General features: G+C 44.3%; 1 protein-coding gene across 1 annotated transcript in view; it reads left to right on the forward strand.

Moving 5' to 3' along the window:
• The window catches only part of Vat1l (vesicle amine transport 1 like), a 157568-nt gene that overhangs the window by 42536 nt on the left and 92262 nt on the right, over window positions 1-22770 (forward strand). Inside the window, exon 4 of the mRNA XM_038312235.1 lies at window positions 19464-19606. Coding sequence (XP_038168163.1) covers window positions 19464-19606 — 143 coding nt within the window. The remainder of the gene's footprint in view (window positions 1-19463; window positions 19607-22770) is intronic.

Consider the following 22770-nt stretch of genomic DNA (forward strand, 5'->3'; position numbering starts at 1 on the left):
TACGACTATCTCCCAATGTTTCTGAGAAACATATTACTGCTGCGTACAAGGCCATTTGATTTGATGGTTGAGTTTTACATTCACATAGTGTGAGGTTTGAAGTTGGAGTTATTGTAAACTCAATTTAACCTGACAGGGGCAAAAAATAAAACAAGCTTGCATGTATAATATCTACCTCTTTAAATCCATGCTGGCAATTCTAATAAGATGACTTTCAACACTACTGTCAAAAATAGCTAAGAGAATGTTGTGTGCCAGACCCTTCACTGCCTACTTAGTATGTATTACCTGGGTTTTTCTCATTTTACAAATGAGTAAGCTGATATTTAGAGAACTAAGAAAGGCTATAAATCAGCAAATAGTGGAGCCAGAAATTGAACCTTCAGCTGCTAAGTAGAGAGCCCTAAGCACTCTCCCCTGTTACCAAATGAGCAAATACATTCATTACTAAATGGCATGGTTTTGTAACTGTGATTGGTCTCTAGTATTTTCTTCTTCCAGGCAAAACTGAACCCAGGCTCTAAAATGAAGAATATAAACATTAGTGAGACATAATGGCACACAACTGTAATCCACCAAGCAGTCACCTGCCCTTTAAATACCCTGCTCGTGAGAATTGAGATAGATGTTTAGACCAGAAGACAAAGGCAGGGCTTCTTGCATCACTGGGGGTGGGGGGGCTGGGAGCTGATCCTCTGAGGATAAGCAGCCTGAGTTCGGCCTGGCTTTAAAATATGGTGATTAAAAAGGCAACTCTTCCTCATTTCACTTTAATTCAAATACATAGTGGTGTCCAAGCTTGAACCCAGCAGAGGAAGCTACCTACCGAGGTCTCTCCAAATCAGTCTAGTTTCTGTTTTCCATAAAATACTGTCTGAGGGTGAATAAACCTGAGTCCACTGAAATGCATTTACACAGATGGAGGCTGTCAAGGGAGCATGTCCAATACAAGACCTTGTCGAGACAAAGGTTGGAAGATAGAGGCCTTGAATTGAGATGGATGCCGGGTCTGCGAAGGACACCAATAAGCAAGTAAATATGTGGACAGAGTGTGGGTAGAGCCAGTGGGACTAGTCAGAGGAAAAACGGTCAGTTAATTGGCCAGTAATAGATAGCTTGCCTAGCATGCACAGGGTCCTCTGTTCTATCTCTAACACCTCAGAAAAAATAACTAATTAATTAATTAACTAAAAATTAAATATAACTACTGGCAAAATCTCCTAAGAAACACTTTCAGAGAAGAGTTATTTGTTTTGGTTCATGGTTCTGGAGGGTTCTAAGCACGGTTGCTTGGCTCCATGTGTTTACACAGAGCATCATGGCAGCAGGAATGCATAATAAGAAACAGTTGTTCAAATCAAAGTAGAACAGGAAGCAGAACAAGACCAGTAGTGGCTAGAGATGATTTAGTCCCAAGAACCCATCTACCCATAGCCTCGTTTGTCCAGCAAGGCCCCATCTCCTAAGGTTTCCAAAACCTCTCACAACTGTGCCACAAGCTGGGGACCAAAGATTCCCATAAAGAACCATTAGAAGTCATTTCAGAGTCCTACCACAACACATCCGTGTCCACACTGAGAGATAACACTGAAGCAAGGCTGATTACTGGTGTGCAATTGGTGCCTGCCCAGGGCAGGCTGGAAGTGTGCCCAGGACCACACACACACACACCCCACAAATGCCACATGGGAACTGGGGAATCAGTTACTGAAATTCAGGGCTCTCAATGGAAGAGCCATGAACCTTGCTTTATGTTCTATATGATCTTTCAATGGGATTCCCCCCTCCCTACGGAATGGAGTTGTGTTTTTCCATTTTCTAGACTTTCCCATATTTCCCAACTCATCCCTTACTCCTGAGATTAATTTGCAATAACTATATGTACCTATATTTTTAAGCTTACAATGCATTTGGAGGGGGAAACTCAAGCTCTTGAATTCATGTCCCATGACCAGTGAAGGGTCAAAGCAATTATTTCTCCCTTTAAATGCTCTCTATCACCATCTTATCTCTAGCTCTGCCTTTCTGTCTGGGAACTTTCTAACTGTGTTGACTTTTCTCTCTTACCGCATTATTGATGTACCTTGGACATTCCTTTTTTAAATTTCTATTTACTATTTTTCATCTTTGTTTTTGAGACATGATTTTGAGACATGCCCTGTTCTGGTACATCCTTTTGCCTTGGAAATGTTAGCACATACTCCCACACTTGACCCCCCCCACCTGGAAAATTGTATTTCTCCTTTAAATGTTACCCCCTCTTAGAAGCCTTCCATGCTTCTCCTATGCTTCTCCTTCCTCTGCACACTCTACATTGCCTTTCTAATGTTGTCCTCACCAGATTCCATCTGATTACCCATCCATTCACTCATCTGTTTGTCTACACATCGCTACACCCATTCATAAACCTACCCATCCATCCACCCATCTATATATCCACGCATATGCCCATTTATTCACTTACCTTTCAACCAATCCATCTATCTACCCACTGAGCCATCCATTATTCACTCAGATAACCCACACATTTATCTATCAGCCCATCCACCCACCAACAGCTATGCATTGGCTGCCTCTCTATGCTAGGTGAGATTATTGTACAGTTTCCCATCAATCTTCCTGGATTTTATGGATTTTCTTAGACATCTCTGTGCTTCCAGCAAGTAGCACTGTGTATATAAAGGAGGGAATAAGCAGCAAAGGTTAGATCACACTAAACTGATGAACTTCACCTGTTCTAATTGGACAACATCTGTGTGATGGTAATGAGCATTTTAATTACATGGCAGCAGATACATTAAGTATGAGGAATTAGCAAATGAATATGTTAGCATCAAAACCCAAGCCATATGTAGACAGTTTCATTATTTGAAACAGCTTGTACACCATTAAGCCGGTGACCGTATTTGATTTCCCACTACCGAAACATATTCTTCAAAGCAAAAATGCCCCCTGGTGGGCTCTACTTTATCCCTCTGTAGACTAAAGAGATGGAAATTTTTGTTTTAATGCCCCAAATCCTCTCTGTTGAACTTTACTCAGTCTTTTGAACTCAGTTTCCTGCTGGTCAGACTGCTGAATAAAAATATAGGACTTAGAGCTGGGGATATAGCTTGCTGAGTTTGTCAAGGACAGACAAGGCCCTGAGTCTACTCACAACACTACAGAAAAATATAGTCATTAACTAAAATTAAATGAAATACAGGAATCAACTTGAACAGTTGGCTATCTCTCCTAAGGAAACTATATTCAAGAGGTTGGGAGATGGTTCAATGGTTATATTCTTACCTTGCAAGTATGAGGACTAGAATTTAGATACCCAGGACTCATATAAAATGTTGGGTTGGCATCTCAATCCAGCTGAAATTCCAACCTCAGAAGTAAAGATAGTAGAGCCCCACAGCAAGTTAGCTGACAAGACTACCCATATCAGCCAGATCTGGAGGGATGCTTCCTCAATGAATATGCTGGAAGAGCAATTGAGGATGATTCTAAACATTAATCTTAAGCCTCCATATATATGGACCCAAGGCCATGCATGCCCATCTCTCTCTCTCTTTCTCTCTCTCTCTCTCTCTCTCTCTCTCTCTCTCTCTCTCTCTCTCTCTCACACACACACACACACACACATACACACACGCACTCACACACAAGGGGGGAATAAAAAATCCACAGACAACTCCTGTTGACTCAAACATCGGCATTTGCAGTCTGTCAAGTAATATACTAGACACAAATTGTATGTCATTGATAAAACCTACCTTCTATAGCAAACAGAGATGTCTTCACAAAGATACTTAGTGAACTATGGTTCAAAATAGCACACATGATTCCTGGTAATACATGGATTTATTCAAAAAAATTACAGTTTAGTCATACAATAGAATTACCCTGCAGCTATTAAAATGATGGTGTTAACATTTGTTTATGATCCACCAAACTACAACATAGGCTTTGAAATCAACAAAAACTACATTGAGGTGCACCAGTGGCGTTTATCAGGGTTGCAATTCTGTGGGTAAGCAAACACATTATCAGAAAACAAGAATGTAAATCGCCAAAGGGGCAGAATGTTTATCTCTGACAACCAGCATTGTAGCTAATGGGTTTTTGTAGCCTTTGGTGTTTGGGAATGTAGTTCTTTACAAAGGCAACAAATATGGGTTGCTTTTGTAACGACACTTTCCTGCAAAGAGCTCAGTGGAGCCCAATGTAGATCCCAAACATAGCACTATGGTGCCTTTCATTCTTCCATGTTTATACATAGCAGGAAAAATTACTGATTTGCTCAGAGAGTCTCCTGTTCTGAGGAGCCATGGCTTTCTGTTATACTATTTACTTTCTAAGAATAAAGGTCATATCAGAAACAGAGACTATAGTGGTTTGTATTTAGTTCTTTCGTTTATTGTAACCTATGGATATTTAGAGTCCAAAGCAATGAGTGTATGTTAGAAGACAGTGGGACCAATAAGAATCTCATTATCTCTCCCTGGGTAGCTCGGTGTTTCTGATCAATGGTCATTGCGTGTGTTGCCCTCATGCTATGTCAGTAGTGAACTCCTAAATCTGTGTGGTTTGGGGGGGTGCTGGAGATCAAACCCCGAGCCTTGCATTTGCTGAGCAAGCCCTTGACCATGGAACTACATCCCAAGCCCCTAAAGCCACATGCCCATTTGACTTCATACAACCGGATACATTGGTCTGCATGTCCATCAGAGAACAGACATGGTTGGTTTGAAAGTGCAAGGTTTCGTGTGAGCCATTATGCTGCAAATAAAAGAGAAACTTGTGGAAGCTGTTGGTTACCTGAGTGAGGTCTACCTTCTGGACTCTGTCATGCACCTCTGTAAAAGGCCTAGCCTGGCCAATAAGCAGTTCTAATGTTGATGACACCACCCAGGAAGCAGTCACACAACTTTTGGTGTCATTATAGAGACATGAAGTTGTGCTATGCAAATGACACTCTCTCTTCTACATGTTTAGTGTCACTTTAATCTTTCTGACGCATCTATGTGACACAAATTCTATTACCCAAATGAGGCAGTTATGAACACTGAAATACCTAGAACTTCCGATGCTCCACTGTGCTACATCCAGGAGAAGTATCACCTTCCAGGTCATTATTTACTGACCATGGAAAGAGGTGAGGGAAATAAACAGGCTCTGACCCAGAAACAGAAGACACAGGACACAGGATTAATGTAGGATGCAGAAGAGTAACTGTGAGGGTACAGCACGCGCAAGCCTGTGGTTGTGTGCCATGCTTCCTAGAAGCACAATATATGGTGAGGCTGTCTATAAAACACCACAAATAAGACTTCTGAGATAGGAGAGTCACCTCAAGAAAGAATGGGCTAATGTGGGAGGTCATTAGTTTCCTATCTTGTTTGATTTGTTTCCATCTTGGAACCATTAGAGGAGGATAATGAGTCAGGTGGCTCTTCCTAAATAGGCAGGAGATTGGGCTGGATGCCCCAAGAGCATTTTCAAGGTTCACAACTTCCAGTCTGTGTTCTCCACTCTCCATGTTCTCCCTTCTTGGGCTCCTGGGTGGGAGACAAGCCCGAGTGCTTGATCCAAAATCTTCTTGAAAAGATAGGATAGGAGATGAAGTCTTTTATACGAATATTAACTGGTGCCAGGCAATGTGTTGAGCCTTGTGGAGGACGATCACCTTCCCACCTACAGCTGCCTTGAGAAGGCCATCATAATCACACACATGGGCTCTGGCCCATGTGTTCATGTTCATGTGATTTGCCACCCAGGCTAGTAAATGTAGTGGCATATTCCTGGAGGTACTCTGTCCCCAGAACAAGCTATTTAGTGTTCCTGGGGTCTAGCAGTTCCTGCAGCAGAAAGTAGACACCCAGTGCATGACCCACTGGCATGTGTAAGGCATGTAGTTTACTGTGTAAAACATAGACACATAAAATCTGTGGGACACTGAGGAGACAGAGGAACAACGTTGCTATACAGAGATGGCAAAGAAGGGAAGAAATGAAAGACCGTCATTGATTGAGTTATTCATTTATCTGCTCCAAGTTTTATGAATAACTTCTATGCTGGGACTCTAGATCGGTGGTTTTCGACCTGTAGGTTGTGACACTTTTAAGGGTCAAACACCCTTTCACGGGGGTCGCTTAAAACCATCAAAAAGCACAAATATTTACATGACAGTTCATAACAGTAGCAAAATTACGGTTACAACAAAGTAAGTTTTATGCTTGGGGGGTCACCACAACATGAGGAACAATATTACAGGGTTACAGCATTAGAAAGGTTAAGGTCCACTGCTGCAGATAAAGGGGTGTCTTTAAAATAAAGAAAGGGTGCCATTGCTTAAGTAAGGGAGTTGGCTTAGTAAACAATACTAAGAATGTCTACTAAGAAACAATGCTAATTTTGCTCATGATGTCTCCACAAAGAATTCCAGTTAACTTTGAAAGTTTCTCCTTAAATGACACAGCAGGACAAAGAGCTTCAGGCACACTTGCTGGCCTGCAAAGAGAGCCAGTCTGAAGATGAAGGCACAGAAAGATGAAGTGGCTAGGTCTGAGCCCCAGTAGGGAGCCTTATCTGGAAACTGATCTATGGCACCTCAGTTCCCTCCAGAACTAACTGGTGAACTAGTCTGATCTGGGAGCCTCAGATGTTACCTCCAGCAGTGACAGGTCCTGACCTGCCCTACTCAGAACCTCCATCTCAGGATCTGAAGTCACAGCGAAGAGTCCCCATGACTGATCTGTGAGGGCTGGCAGGGACAGAGCAACAGTCTGAGTTGGAGAAGATCACGGCCAGCGCAGGAGCTTTCAAATGAAACGCGCGGCACCTCATGGGAAAGTGTTGAAACCAGCACTGGCCTCCAGCTGGAGCCAACTGCTCTGGTTAATGAGACGCCTTCAGCAAGCGCAGGCATTTGAAGTAGGGCAGAAGGCGGGTTGCCGAGCTGTAAAACCCCAAGGAAGAGCATCTGATCTCTGCCAGGCACTATGGCAAGGTGGCTCACAAATCCCTGTGTTTAGAGAGGAGGTACTGTGTAGGCTGCAGCCTAAAGTAAGAGAGGCAAGCTTGTGTTTCCTCTCAAGGTTCTACACCTCTGTGTCTGGTGTGTTTGCATGTTTGCCTGGTGGGTTACATCCAGTTACCCACCGCATGTATCCAGCCATCTGTTCAGAGTAACCAGGCCGCGTCCCTCAAGCATCGTGCTTTAGATCCAAAGATCAGAGTCTCACTGAGGCTCTTCCCTCCTGGCCGCCCTGTAAGTTCTTTCTCTTTACTCAATATCAGAATAAAAGGATGGCCCAATTTGCCAGGACACTTCTAGTTTCTATCTATTGATCAAGGAAAATTAACGACAGTGTTTTCCACTTTTCCTATTTCAAGGATAAATTATACAGTGTACTTGATTACCTTGCCGGACTGTAATTCAATTTGGTTTGGATTGAAAGAGATGCATTTATTAAAAACCACAGCTCCAAACTGGGTACAAACTGCCATTTGGCTGGAAACAGGAACCTGGCATCCCCACTATGCAAATACAGCCGTCCCGGAAATCTGTCCAGGTGCATCATTTGGAAGGTGGCCAGCCTGGAAGGGTTCTGACTCTCTGTGATTTAGAGTCCTGTAAGGGGGCTTTGCCATCTGGTGGGCTGGCTGTCCCCTGGCCAAGATTCTAGCAACATGGTTACTAAGAGTCCAACTTCAAGCAAAGAGGCAGTCTGTGAGCTATGGGTCTTCCTGTGGCTCTGCACAACCTGCACTACCTGGAGAGTATTGCTGACCAAAGACACAAGTCTTGATGTGATGCCTATAAGGATGGGTTAATAGGACTGTTGTGTACAGCTGGGCAGGCTATAGACAGCACAAAGACACCTGCTTCCTACAGGCAAGCGAAGACTATCCTTACTTCAGTTGCCCAGACTCACACCTCTGGGGGTACAGGGTTATCTTTCCAATTCACATCAAATTCTAGTAGGATACTGCTTCAGAGTGACCATGGTTATAAATGGAGCCCTTCCGATCTAGCTAATTACCCTGCAATTAAAAATTGTAGGTCCCAGAGTTCCTTAGAAAAAGCCATTTAACCTGGAATGACTAGACCGGAGATCAATACAAAGAATGGGATCATGCTTTGGATAAGAATAAAAATCTTGGAATTCGCTAAGCTTCTGCTTGGGGTGTGCCCCGTGATGAACAAACTCTCCTGCTGCAGTAGCTTCCCCAGCTCTGGAGCAGTAAGCACTTGCTCGAGTTGAGAACACTGAGGCTCAGGGGTGTGTGCGTGGCTCAGACATGTATTCTCAGCACTCAGGAGGCTGAGGCGGGAGGATTGCTGTGAGTTCCAGGTCAGCTTGGGCAATGGTATGAGATCTAATGTTAAAAAGAAAAGAAAAGAGAAGAAGAAGAGGAGGAGGAGGAGGAGGAGGAGGAGGAGGAGATGGAGAAGGAGAAGAAGAAGAAGAAGAAGAAGAAGAAGAAGAAGAAGAAGAAGAAGAAGAAGAAGAAGAAGAAGAAGAAGAAGAAAGATGAGTGTAAAGGCATCAGTGGAAGAGAAAGAAGATGCTAAGGTGGAGAGGAGGGCATTGGGTAGGGCTGTGAGTGAGTGTCTGAACAGAGCAGAAGATGCTAACCCTTTCAAGAAACTCTGGGAAGGCATCCCAGAAGAGGTGGTTTGGGAAAGCAATGGGGAAAAAGCCAAAAGCCAGCAGCTGTGGTTTGAATGTGTAAAGCACCCCGCAGGCTTATGCCCTTTGGTTCCCAAATAGTAAGGAGGTGGTGAAACATTTGGGACTGAGCGCATAGATGGTGGAGGACATCATCCATCTGGGGACAGGCTAGTGACTGTTAGCGCCTGGCCATGCTTTCACTGCTGTTTCCCCGTGTCCTGCTCCAACATCCTGTGAGACCTGCTGCTACATGCCCCTGCCACTACAAATAGGGCTGCTCCAGCTGGCATGCCTCCCTGGCCATGTAGGACTGTAGTCTCAGAGGGGAGGGGAGGTAAAATACATCTACCTTTCTTCAAGCTGCTTTGTCAGACATTTCATCTCAAACACAAGAAAGTGACTAACGATAATATTTCTGAGGCATCTGCTCTGGTCTGACCCTGTGTCAATCATAGTATAAAAGAAGTCACCCTTTTTAAATCACATCTAACCCCATGAGTTAGCCATGATCATCTCCGATCTAAAAGGCAGGGCTCTGAGTCTCAAGTAGGCTCTACATGCCTAAATTCAACCAGGCAGTAAGAGTTCAGACAGTAAGAGTCCAGGAAAAACCCATGCACCGAGAGTCCAGGAAAGATTTAGGCACTGAGAGTCCAGGAATCAACCAGGCAGTGAGAGTCCAGGAAAGACCCAGGCAGTGAGAGTCTAGGAATGACCCAGGAATTGGAGCCAGGAGCTCCATCTTTTTAAAAAAAAAATATTGTTTTCACCAGCTTTGAGAGTTGTATACATGAGGATGAGCTAGTATCGACATTTATAGAGCATGTGGGAGTCTGCACAGCACACAGCAGGCTGTGAGGTTCACCACTTTACCCCTTAACCTAGCGCCTCAGCAATGAGCTCAGAGCAGTTTGGCTTGAGAAAAACGTCTACTCGCCGTAGTGTGGCATGGAAAACGTGAGCAAATGCCTACTCACCCCAGACGGAGCACCAAAGCCGAACCAAGGACACAGTTCCAGCCGGACTTAGCTTGGCAAACCATGATATCTACTGGGGTTACTCACAGGAATATGGGTGTGGAATCTAGATGACTCTAAGGGAACTAATGGAACCCCTGAAAAGCCCACCACATTACAGAAGACTGTATTCATGAAAACTGCATTCCTGGAGCTCCCCACATGACCCGGAAGCAGCTGGGCTGGCCAAGTTTTCTCTCCCCAACAATTGTTAGTGCTGATATAATTTTGGGGCAAGGCCCTGTGACTCTTGTAAGTTTCAGGAAATTCCTGAGACCTATGAGTTTTGTTTACTTCCTGGGTTTTTTTTAATGCTCTCTCTCTTTTTTTTTTTTTTTTTTTTTTGGTTTTTCGAGACAGGGTTTCCCTGTAGTTTCTAGAGCCTGTCCTGGAACTAGCTCTTGTAGACCAGGCTGGCCTCGAACTCAGAGGTCCGTCTGCCTCTGCCTCCCGAGTGCTGGGATTAAAGGTGTGCGCCACCACCGCCCGGCTTTTAATGCTCTTTTTTAAAGTTCTGTTCAGTTATTGTGTATGTGTGTGCGCATACCATGTGCATGTGTGTGCACACATGCCGTGTGCATGTGTGTGTGCGCATGCCGTGGTGCAGTTGTGGAGGCCAGAGGAGAACTGTGGGAGTTAGTTCTCTCCTACTACGTGGGTCCTGGAGATGGAACTCGGCTCTTCAGGTTTGGTGGCAGGCACTTTTTCTCACCAAGCCACTCCTTCCTTCGGCTTCCTGAGTCTTACAAGGCCCTCCTTTCAGGAGGAAGTATTTCAATCCTGAGAAAATAGCTTCAGGGAAGTCGTATTAGCAATTGGTCCATTGAGTTGGAGCCATGTAGGAGCTGGTGGCAAACTCAAGGTACAGATTCTGAGGCTACAGCTCAGGTAGCTCAGAGGCCACACACCTCCAAAGGATGAGGGCTTCACGCCCAGCACCTGGTGCTAAAGACTTACTTCCTCTTCCTGTGTCTGAGTCACAGAAGCCTATGTCTGTCATGTCCTACTAACAGGATCCCACACACCGAGCCCACCGGCTATGACCTTGGTTAGGCAAAGAGGAAGTGGAACGTGACGAGGTTATTACTGAACACAGTAGAGGCAGGAAACCATCATGAAGCAGTGGATCCCAGCACTGCTGCTCACTGGAATCCCCAGGAAACTTGGGAAGGATTCACCAAGAGTCCAGCTCTGTTTGGATTTGGTACAGAACACCTGCCATTCTGACCTGCTGGGTGGGTTTCCCGGCTCCTCCCCATGAAGCAGATGGTACTTATTTATTTGCATCCAGAGTTCTCCACGTGAGCTGCATCTGACTCCTCAAGAAGGTTTGTTGAACTCAGGCTGTGGCGCCCCATCTGGACAGCTCCCCTCCTGAAGGTCTGTGTGAAGCCTGGGAATCTGCGTTTCAAGCGGCCTCTGTAAGAGGAGGATGGCTGATACTAATTCTGAGATGTCATATAACCAGTAGAAGAGGAACTGTAACAGGCTGACAGCACCTACCAAGGCTTTGCAAAGAATGTGTCTGCTGCTTTGGGGGGAACTGAAAAGGGGGGATCGTGTTGTATAAACCTCTCCTTAAGATGTATGAACAAATGTCTACTCACCCAAATAGGGACCGACTGACAGATTCGAGTCTCGCTTGGTGAATCAGTGAGTTTATTTGGCTTGCTCACAGGAACTCTGAAGACTTGGGTACACTGTTGGAAAGCTCTGCCATAGGATGGGTGATGGCTTCTCCGCAGCTGCCTGTGCTGGCTAGTTTATATCAACTTGACACAAGCTAACATTATCAGAGTGGAGAGAGCCGCAACTGAGAAAATACCTCCCCAAGATAAAGGTGTAGGCAAGCCTGTAGGGCATTTTCTTAAGCAGTGATTGATGTGGGAGGGTCCAGACCATTGTGGGTGGTACCACCCGTTGGCTGGTGGTCCAGGGTTCTATAAGAAAGTAGGCTGAGCAGTCATAGGGAGCAAGTCAGTAAACAGCTCCCTTGCATGGTCTCTGCATTGGTGCCTGCCTCCAGGTTCCCACCCTATTTGAGTTCCAGGGCTAACTTTTTTCAAAGATTGACTATGGACGTGGAAGCATAAGCCAGATAAACCCTTTCTTTCCCAACTTGCTCTTGGTCATAATGTTTCCTCACAGCAATAGTAACTCAAACTAAGATACTACACAGGTGGAGCCCCACCCTCTCCGATTCCCTTCCAACTTCTGTATTCTCTATCACTCAACAGGACCATGTGCATCGGGGTAAAATTGGGGGTGGGAGAGAGTGGCTGCAATAGCAAATGAGAATATAGGGGTGTTCCAGGACCCATCTTACTACAGGGGAACATGCAGAGGCCCAGTCCTGGAGGTCTAGGTTAGTCACAGCTGCTCTCATGGAGATGGTAATGGTTCTGCAATAGATCCAGGTTCATCCCAAGCTGTTCAAAAAACCCTTGTCCTGCATTCTTCACTTTCTCCCTTTCTTCTGAGCATTCTTCACTTTCTGCCTCTCTTCTGCCTTGACCATGCACCCCTGTAGCTTCTTGCCATTGATTGAAATTCTCAGTGCCCACCTGTTACAATCGGTGTCACATTCAGGCCAACAGCTTCGCAACAACACAGCAAAGGAAAAGAAAAGCGGACTGGTCCTTAGAGCATCGTGGGTGAGCCCATAGACTATCCTTTGCCACTACTAGTGGTAAGACACAGAGAGCTGTCCCCAAGGTGGGATTTGAAAATCATGTTCTTCCCAGAGTGGAGTGGACTGAATTGTTGAGCAGCAAAATACAGCATCCATTGGGAAGTCCCAACATGACAGTTTGTATTATCCTATAAGAAAGGCATAAGGATTGCACGAGCATCCAGGGCTTTGTGATACAGCACACAGTGGTCTTTGCAAGTCTGTGCCTCTGTGCATTGATGAAAGGGAAAACATCGACCTACGGTTCTTTAGAATCAGTCTTCCCCCTCCAGTTCCTCCATGCATTTTCTCAGTCCCCTCACAGGTTCCTTCTGCTCAGTCTTTTCCATTCTCTGACCACGATAATGGCCTGTGGTTTCCACAAACTGTTTAAAAGGGCAAACGACTTTCTAAGGAGCTAAGCGGGATTCTATTTTTGAGATGAACTCAGAAGTGGTTATGATGCCGATAGAAACTTTTTTCCCTGTCTTCTCTTTTTGCTTTGCTTTTAAATGGTATTGGGGCTTGGACTTAGGGCAGCCGGCATGCTTGGTCTTGAACTCACTCTGTATCCCAGGCAGGCCTTGAACTTGCAATCTCCTTGTCTCAACTCTCAAGTTGAAGGCCGAGTTTGATTTTCATTGTCTTTAGGAAACTTCTTTGGAGAGACTTTCTAGGGGTCAGTTGAAGAATGAGTTAGTGTGAGCAGAAGTCTTAGACAGGAATAACCTTAAAAGTCATCCATTTTAAAACTGATGGATTGGTTACAGGAGTCGGGGTGACAGGAATGCTTTGAACACCTGGCTTATTATGTGTATGCTGGAATCCTAACTCCAGCCCTCGTGGTTATACAGCAAGTGCTCTTAGCACAGAGAGAGTAACTTGTCCCCAGCCGCATGACACATTTAAGAACACATAACATGGTGGGAGTCCTTTTTCTCTCTCTAGTCTCCTTCAATATCTGTACACTCCCCAATGCACACCTCTTATTCTCCGCATAAGTACAGAAGCACAGGATGCCATTGGGCCTAGACCACAACTCTACTTGGAATTGGTACTCTTCCCTCATGGTTGTTGGCTATGTCATTGGACTTTTAATACTGCATTGACTCTATCCTTAGCTCTTTCCCCCATTAAAATGCAAAACCCAAGAGAGAGGAAACCAAACTCTTTCAACTTTGTAATTCAGGAACCTCTCAGTGGAGTCAGCAGGCAGGCATTGCAGACATAGCTACAGGACTGAGTGAGCTAAGGAAGCTGGAGGCTGAGGTGTAAAGGATGATGAAGAATGATCCTTAAGAAATGACAGGGAAGAGGATACCAAGTGACTATATGCCCAAAGGTCATATGCCGAGAAGCTGATAATGTTCCCTAGGATCAAAGCCATAGTTCCAGTATATGAAGAGAAACAAGACTGAGAGGTGGGTGACAACTGCATTCTAGAGTCCCTTGTGAACTGCTCATTCATTTTTTGAGTGTGTCATTGAGTCTCTAGTGCTGATCCTTGTTAGAGAAGAGAGTTTGTTGGGTCCTGGCCGCCTGGCTAGCTTAGACCCAAAATAACTACACAGAAACTGTATTAATTAAATCACTGCTTGGTCCACTAGCTCTAGCTTCTTATTGGCTAAGTCTTGTATTAATTTAACTCATTTCTATTAATCTGTGTATTGCCACGTGGCTGTGACTTACCAGGTAAAGTTCCCAGCATCTATCTCAGGGAGCTCCATGGCTTCTCTCTAACTCCGCTCTTCTTTTTCCCAGCATACAGCCTAGCTTTTCCCGCCTAGTTCTGTTCTTCCGTGCCATAGGCTCAAAGCAGTTCTTTGTTCATTAACCAATAAAAGCAATACACAGACAGAAGTGTAGGTGTGTCTTCTATCTATCTGATGATTTCATTGGTTAATTAATAAAGAAACTGCCTTGGCCCATTTAATAGGCCAGCCCTTAGGTGGGTGGAGTAGACAGAACAGGAAGAAGGAAGTGAGGTAGATGCCTCAAGCAGTCGCCACGCCTCTCCTCTCTGAGATGGATGCAGGCTAGAATCTTTCCCGGGAAGACACCACTTCGTGGTGCTACACAGATTATTAAATATGGATTAGTCACGATGTTAGCCAAGAAGAGGCTAGATATAATGGGCCAGGCAGTTTCTTTATTAACGAATGAAATCAACACAAACAGAAGACTCTCCCACATCAAGAAATATCTCCCACACCAGATCCTTAATCTCAGTGTCGATAAGATCATGTCTTCAGTGCTCACTGAGTGACTTTCCAGAATTCCTCTGGACTTCCTATTTCCAAAACTATAGCTAAAGATTGTTGCTTATTCAGTAGTCAGTATAGACCATGCCAAAGGCTGTAGTGATATTTCATTTGTATTTTAGTAAATAAAGCTTGCCTGAAGATCAGAGAGTAAAACAGCCCCAGTGGTCAGCCTTGCAGACCAGGCAGTGGTGACACACACCTTTTATCCCAGTAGCCACACTACTTTGCCATAGAAACCAGGCAGTAATGGTGCACACCATTAATCCCAGCCCTCGAGAGGAATATGAAATGGGAGGAAACAGCTCCCAGACCTCTCATTCTGAGATTCCTGGAGGCAGAATCATCATTTTGAACCGAGGTAAAGGTAAGAGCCAGTAGCTGGCTGTTTTGCTTTTCTGACCTTCAGGTTGAACCCCAATATCGGCCTCTAGATTTTTATTAATTGTGCCACAAAAGGCTAATCCTGTGTTCCTCTAACCATTTGTTTAATGTGCCTGGCTTTTCTACAGTAAGATCTTGCTTTGTGTTGCCCGTGGGGACCTGGAATATTTCCTTACAGTTGTCCCAGATTTCTTACTCTCTTTGTTTTGGAGTGTGTTGGGAAGCTCCAGCAGCCTTGTGATAATGGACTAGAAACCCTGAGACCCAGCTCTCCAGAGCAGAGCAGCAAAACCTTTGAGACTGAGGTCAAGGACCACAGCGTCTCCAGGACTCTCAAGTAGATGTGTCTAATCAGAGACCCACAGGTTGCATGCATCTGAGGATAATTATGAACGCAGTCAAACACATCTCTAGAAGATAACATCATACTGTGATGTCAAAAGACTGAGCTACTAAAATGTTAGGTCCTGCGTCAGCAGCCTGCATGGTCAGCTGGACAGGAGGAAAGACTAATAGCAGCATGGGTGACCATAGATTCCAGACAGGCAGCTTTGGTCCACGACTTTGGTCCATTTCCAGTTCTTCTCTGAATGCCCGTTTTGAGGCTTAAATGGGAAACAAAAATTGCTTTGGAGTAGTTTAAGGATTTAACAAAGCCTTTAGTGCCTGGCACATGGAGGGACAAAAGGGAGCACAGATGCCATTACTGCTGCATTGTTAGCTGTAAGAAGGGCAGGGGTGCTTGGAACAGAATGCTGGCGTGCCCAAGAGGGAAGAAGAGTCGATTAAAACAGGCATGCATGCACATATCTCTATACCGCTGCTGCCAGGGGCATGGATTGTCTTGCTCATTTTATGCTGTGGGTTTGCAGGTAAATTGCAAAATCCTTTTTATTGGGAAGTCATTCCATCTCCCACGAAAGTTTATTGAGTTCCTGCAATTCCTTGACTGGTTGGAGAAAGGAAGAATGAATGAGCTACTGATTTTGCATTACCTGGGGAGTGAGAGAAAGCAGATTTCCTGTAACTGTGAGGTAGAATGCTTAAATACACAACACAGAATGGTATTTACTTTAAAAAAAAAAAAAGATCATTGAGATCTTCCAGGGTCGTTCGCCATCTCAGTGAGTTGATGGGAAGCTAAAAGGCTGTGAACAGTTGAATTTATGCTATCTAAGCTTTGTTACTTACATACTATATGTTATATTATACCATAATGATATTATACATCCTACTTAATAGTATACAGATATTATTAAAAGAGTCCTAATTATCTATTGCTCATTGAGTGTTCTTCTACAAGTTTTTAAGACTGCTCTTAAGTCTATCTGTCTGTCTTATGCATGTACACAAGGGTGTCTGAGGAGTCAAGAAGAGAAAATCAGTACATACTCTTAACTGCTGAACCATCTCTCCAGCCCCTAAATCTTCTATATTATACATTAATTATATGTTTATTATTTATGTATATAACACTAACTGCAAAAATTATTTAATATCAATATAATTATACATTGTTATAATTATATTGTGCCATACAATATATGTCATCTGCATATATTGTTCCTTATATAATACTCCTGTTACATGATAGAATTAAGAGTCACGCCTATATGTTAATTTCAGTCAACAACAGGTCTCATGTGCAACCATAGTCCCCTAATGTTGTAATGATTCTACCATTTTAGGTCTGTGTTACGCTACAACATCATGGTGGGAGCGCATTGTAGAACAAAGCTACTCAGACCATATCAGTCAGGAAATAAAAGAGAGAAATGAAAGTCCAATGTGCCAACATCACCTTCAAAGGCCACTACTAGTGACAATAACACGAAATCCCCCAGTAAGCTCCATCCCAAGGTGTTACCACCTCTCAACCGTGCTGCAGACCAGGGAAAAAGCCTTGAACACACACATTTTAGTAGATTTTTAAATTCAAATTATAGCAGGATTTTTTACAGAAGCAGCAATCAAACTAAAGGGAGACCCTTGCAAATGGTCCCTAATCTAAGATGGTGGGCATCCTCAAAAGAGGGGGAAATTTGTACTCAAGAAATCGGTAGAGGGAAGACGATGTGAAGAGACAGAGGCTGTGTGTACCCATCTACAGGCCAAGGAGAGTGACCTGGACCAAGAATCTCCCTCATAACCTACAGGAGGAGTCAACACCTTGATGTGGGGCCAGTTCTAAACTTCAAGAAAAGCAGTTTCTGTCATAGTCGTCATCCTGTGTGTTATGTCACTTTTGCAGCCTCCGTCACAAACTGATTTAAAGATCAGTCCATCTGCACGGTGACCATGAGTTGCGTTTTGGGTCAGATGAATTTGATATGTTGTTTGGGGGAATTCACCAGATGGAGACAAATGTCACTAGCAGTGAACTAAACAATGGGAATTTGCCCAAAGACAGAAGGAAGACAGGGCTACGGAGATGTTAAAGGTAATTCTAACTTACTCTGTCACTGCTGGGGTCTGCTCAAGCCATTATTCCTCCAGAGATGTAACGAAGGCTGACATGTCAAAATAAGTTGACAGAACAGAATAACGGAGAGTGGAAATAACTGGCATCAGGAGTCCTTGGTTTGAGCCCCAGCTACACCTCTGAAAAAGCTGAGCGGCCTAGACCTTCCTGTGGTCCTTTACCTCATCTTATAAGACAGTGTTTGGGGAGGAGACATGGGCTGATCTTCCAGCTCTGCCACTCTAGGGATCTCTCCATCTTGCCCTTAATTGGGATTGGCGATAAGATTACATTTCCATAAACTGACCCGCCAACTTGAATTATCCACCAACATGAAGACATGAAAATAAGATGATAAGCGGAAGTGACTGTGACGGATGACTGGGAGAAAAACCGCCCTCCTTAAAATGGGAAACGAGAGGCTCGAGAGCGAGGGCCATTTCTTCTAATGCATCTTAATTACCAGCAAATTGGGTTTTACTGGAAAGTTTTGAGATGCACATGCTCACATAATTTTGTTCGACGTCTGAAACGTTGACCGTGTCGGTGCAGGAGATACAAATCACCCCCCTCTTAACTGCATCTGAAATCCCCTTCTAGACCATTTACCATTTAAACCACATGCTGACCTTTTCTTTATTTGACTGGACATCTTTAGCCCTGGATATAATAAGCCCCCATGGGGGAGAGATGATTAAGATTGAGTATCTAGTCAGAATCACATTTTTTCCCAGGTCTTCAGTCTGCTATAATACCTCATGTAGCCCTTCCCTATGGGACACTGTCAGTCAGCCATGCATGCTCTACACAACATGCTGAAGCTCGCTGGCTTTGGGCTTTGGTATAGTCATGGGACACACTTGACTCATGAGGACACCCCGAATGTGTCAGAGATACTCCTACAGAAGCAGTCCTCCACCAAGACTAGGTGGAAGTTAGTTGGGTAGGCTCTTGATCATGAGATATCAAAGAGGCTGAGCTCTGGGTGTCCATGGTAGATATGAATTTGGTAACACATGAGCAGTCAGCTCTTTTTTGGGTTTATTTTTCCTTTGAGGTGCCATATGTTGTTGAACTGAATCACTGGGTTAAAACATCTTGTTTCTCCTCTGGGTCTTTTTGTGTGTATGGGGGATATGTGCATGTCCATGCTCATATGTGTATACAGGAGCGTGTACACATTTGTTCTTTGCAGGGATTCCTGAGGACAATCTCACATGTTGTTCGTCAGTTTACCATCCACATTTCCTTTGAGAAAGAGTCTCTCATTGGCCTGAAACATGTTCGATTGGTCAGCCTGGATGGCTATCCATCAAGCTTCAGAATCCTCCTGTTCCCACCTCCCCAGCACTGAGGTTGCAAGCATGCTCCGCCATGCCCAGCTTTTTGCTTTTCTTTCTTTTCTCCTCCTTTTTCCTGAATGTGAATTCTGGGCACCAAACTCAGGTCCTCAGTCTTGCAAGCCTTGCATTTGAAGGATGTGCCATCTTGCAGACTCCCCTTTGGGGTAGTAACCCTGTTAGTATATAAGATTATCTTACAAATAAAACCTTTATATTGTAGTGTTTGCTCAGAATCTGCTTCTGAGAGTCAAATAAGACATCCTCCAAGATTCCTGTGGAGTAGATAGTGTTACTGCTGAGATGCAGCTCAGCATGGTTAAATAGTAGTTAAGTTTAGTGCTGGGGCTATCTGGCTCCTGTTGACTTTACACCCACACAAGTGGTTATCAGCCATGGCAGGTTTTGTCCTTAAGGAGATAATGCTGAAATGCCTGAACATGAATTGAAACTCAAAAATGTCAGCTCTGTCAACGTTGCGAATTTCTGCCTTCTGCCCAGCGATACTGACTGTTAGATAGTTTAGATTTATTAAGTGCCTATAAGTGTCATAATGTGTGCTATGTCCTTGGCCCATGTTACGCAACACCTCTCTCAGAATGGTAGTGTTCATGTGTCATGTAACTGCTGTGATTAACATTGTGTGTGTGTGTGTCATTTCCAGGGTCAAGCTGTGGCCCAGCTATGCTCTACTGTCCCCAATGTGACCGTCTTTGGGACAGCTTCTACTTTCAAGCACGAGGCTATCAAGGATTCTGTGACCCACCTCTTCGACAGAAATGCAGACTATGTGCAAGAAGTAAAAAGGTAAGGGGCGGCTCTGCAGATCACCTGCTCTTTGCTTGAGGATCACGAGTAATCGTTTAGAAGATGGCTAATTGTGGGGCTAGAAAGAGGGAGATGAGGGCCATTGACTGCTCTTGCAGAAGATGGCCTTTCTGTTAGTTTCCAGCCCCTCATGGAAACTCACAACTGTCTGTAACTCTTTCAGGGATCTGATGCCCTCTTCTTCCTTCCTTGGGCACTGCACTCATGTGCTACACATACATACATTTGAACAAAGCAAAGCACTCATACACACAAAATAGGAGTAAATCTTTAGAGGATGACCAGTGATAATAATTATAGTAGACACAGATTGGAGGCTTAGTACTCGCTCTGGGGTTGGCGCTTCACATGTGTGTTTAGCTCATCAAATACTCTCAGCCTCCCTGTTATGATCCCCAAGGAAGGAGGCAGTCTTTAAACTTGCAGAATGGATGTGTTAATGTTATATTATCTGCCACTACGCTGTCTTGACATGTGCAAGTCTAAACCTCATTCATTTGCGTAAAAAGCTCAAAGTAGATGTTCATCTGTAAGGAGATTCTGGTACCCAGTCTCTTTGTATTAAGGTTCCATCGTCATCCCAAGTCTTCTGTTCCTTTGGTTCTAGGTAGAAGATGGGAAAGTAGTAATAGGCCATGCATTTGAGGTTTCCATTGACCAGTCCTGAGATGAACATCCGTATCCTGCCCAAATTTGATGCTACTATTCTGGGTCCCTGGCCACACTTCACTGAGAGCAGACTGAAAGTCATCACCTAGTTATATAAGCAGGCAGACCCAGCCTTCATGGAATGATGAACAGCAGAGCCTCAGTTCATACCTGGTTCCCTGGCTTGTGAACCCATGTGTTCAGTGTAGAGAAGGTGACTTCTAAAGAGTAGAACGTGAGCCATAGTTACCCATAAAGAGAAGAGAGCCTGGAAAAGGATGTTTTAGAAACAGGGATAGTTGCCTGCATACCACCCAAGTGAGTTCAAAGGCTCAAGGGTCAGGAAAATATTAATAAAACTCCAACAGGGATGTCTGACTATATAATCTAACTACAGTTTACCTGTGTGTCCTCACGGGGAAATCTCATGGAGAGCCCAGATGGAAACACCGCCGTAGATAGAGTGTGTGCTTCTCTTGACTGCTGCCCAGGGTGAACCAGTCTCATGTTTTCAACTGAGAGCTCCTCAGGAAGTCAGTGGTGTCCAGGAGCTGCTATTTTTCTCTTTTCATACTCTAACACTAAATTATAAAGCCTAAGTGGAATTAGTCACCCAGCCAGTGCCAATGATAAATGAACATTTTTTCCAAGTCACAAATTAAGATGAAAAAAGACAAAGCTGTTTATTCAAGCAGAAATTTAGACAAGATTTAGACTCTATCAAGTGGGGTATTTTTTTAGAGAGGAAGTTTTTCTGATGGGTATATTTTAAAATTTTGTTGGGCTGGGGTTCATTCATTAAAGTACTTGCTATGCAAGCATAAGGACCTGAATTCAATCCCCAGAACCCAGGAAAATAGGAACAGTAGCACATATGTGGAATCCCAACACCAGGGAATAGAGAGAGGAAGATCCCTGGGGCGCCATGGCCAACCAGACTAGTCAAATATAGCTCAAGGCTTAGTGAGAGACCCTGTCTCAAAAACTAAGGTAAAGTTAGGTGGTACACACCTTTAATGTCAGAACTTGGAAGGCAGAGACTGGTTTTGTGAGTTCAAGGCTACCCTGGTCTACATAGTGAGTTCCAGTCTAGCCAGGACTACATAGGAAAGACCCTGTCTATAAGTTAAGGTGTATTGAAGTGATTGAAGAAAATATTCAGTGTCAACCTCTGGCTTCTACATGTGCACATGTGTGCATGTACACACACACAGAGTATATGTGATGTATGGATGTCCTAATGTTTCCAGCAAGACATAAAAGGTGACTTTTACCTAAAGTAAAATACTAGGTGTCCACCCCACCTCTCAGAGATTCAGACATTACAGGTAATTTTAAAGAATTCTATTTGTTTAGTTCACCTACTTTTAACTTGAGTTTCTTAAGCTATGGTCTGAAATAGAATGACTATTGTGTCTTCAGTAATCTTTTCTTTAACCTCCATAACTGATAGTTTGGCATTCATCTACCTACTGCTTAACAAATACATGTCGGGGGACTGAGATGGGACTGGATCTGTGCCAGAGGAGAAGAGCCAGCAGCAACCAATCAGAAAGGCTCTATTCTTATGGAGTTTGGAATCTAGTTGTAGGAAAGGAGATGGGGGAAAAAAGGAAATTATTTGAAGAATACATTGGTGTACACTGTTCATATACAATCTGGTGAAGAAATGTAGGTTGCTAGTGGGGAACTCAGACACAACAGTGGTCTGCATGAGAGTTTTGGCTGAGAGTTGAAGGATGAGAAGTTGTGGGGGGAAGCATTCTGGATTGGGGGAACGTCATCGCTAAGGTGCTGTGGAAACTGTGGGTTCTGGAAGGAGACCAGTGTGGCTGGTTATGGAGAGCAGGAAGAGCAGAAAGTCAGGACCCCACAGCTGTTCCCAACAAATGGAAACTCCTAGCCAGGGGCCTCCTGCCGGCCCCACAGCTGTTCCATCTCCTCAGCCCCACCCTACCCTGGCCCAACTCGGAGCCAGAATCAGTGGTTTCTGCTCTCAGGGAAGTAGAAGGAAAGAGCGCAAGGACCCGTCTCATTCCCACCTGCCTTTAAGGTGGCGTCCAACAGCGCATTTTGAGTAGAGACCCAGAGAATATGGGAAATGGCTGTGGAGCCGTGACTGCGAATCGAGCCTCTGCCCAGAAATCTTGTCCTCGGGAAGTAGTCCAGGAGCAAGCTCAAAGCCAAAGGCGCAAAGCTGCCGAGCCGAGCTCTGCTTCTGCACGGTCGTCAGCGCTCAGCATATGTTGACAGTGATTTATAATAGGGCTGTCTATAACAGCGGTGATCAGATCCAGCCTCCACTGTCAACAGAAGGCGAACGGTGCAGGGAGGTTTGCTGCACCACACGCGTGTCTTATGCAGCCCCTAAAAGCAATGATATGAAGGCTGCATCACAAAAAAGAAAAGATGCCTGTGGTGGAATTTAAGGGAAGGAAGCAGAATGCCAAGCTCCATCAGCACTATGGTCACAACTTGATTCAAATTCTCTGCTC

Source organism: Arvicola amphibius, chromosome 15 (assembly GCF_903992535.2).
Source record: "Arvicola amphibius chromosome 15, mArvAmp1.2, whole genome shotgun sequence".
In the NCBI taxonomy this organism is placed as follows: Eukaryota; Metazoa; Chordata; class Mammalia; order Rodentia; family Cricetidae; genus Arvicola; species Arvicola amphibius.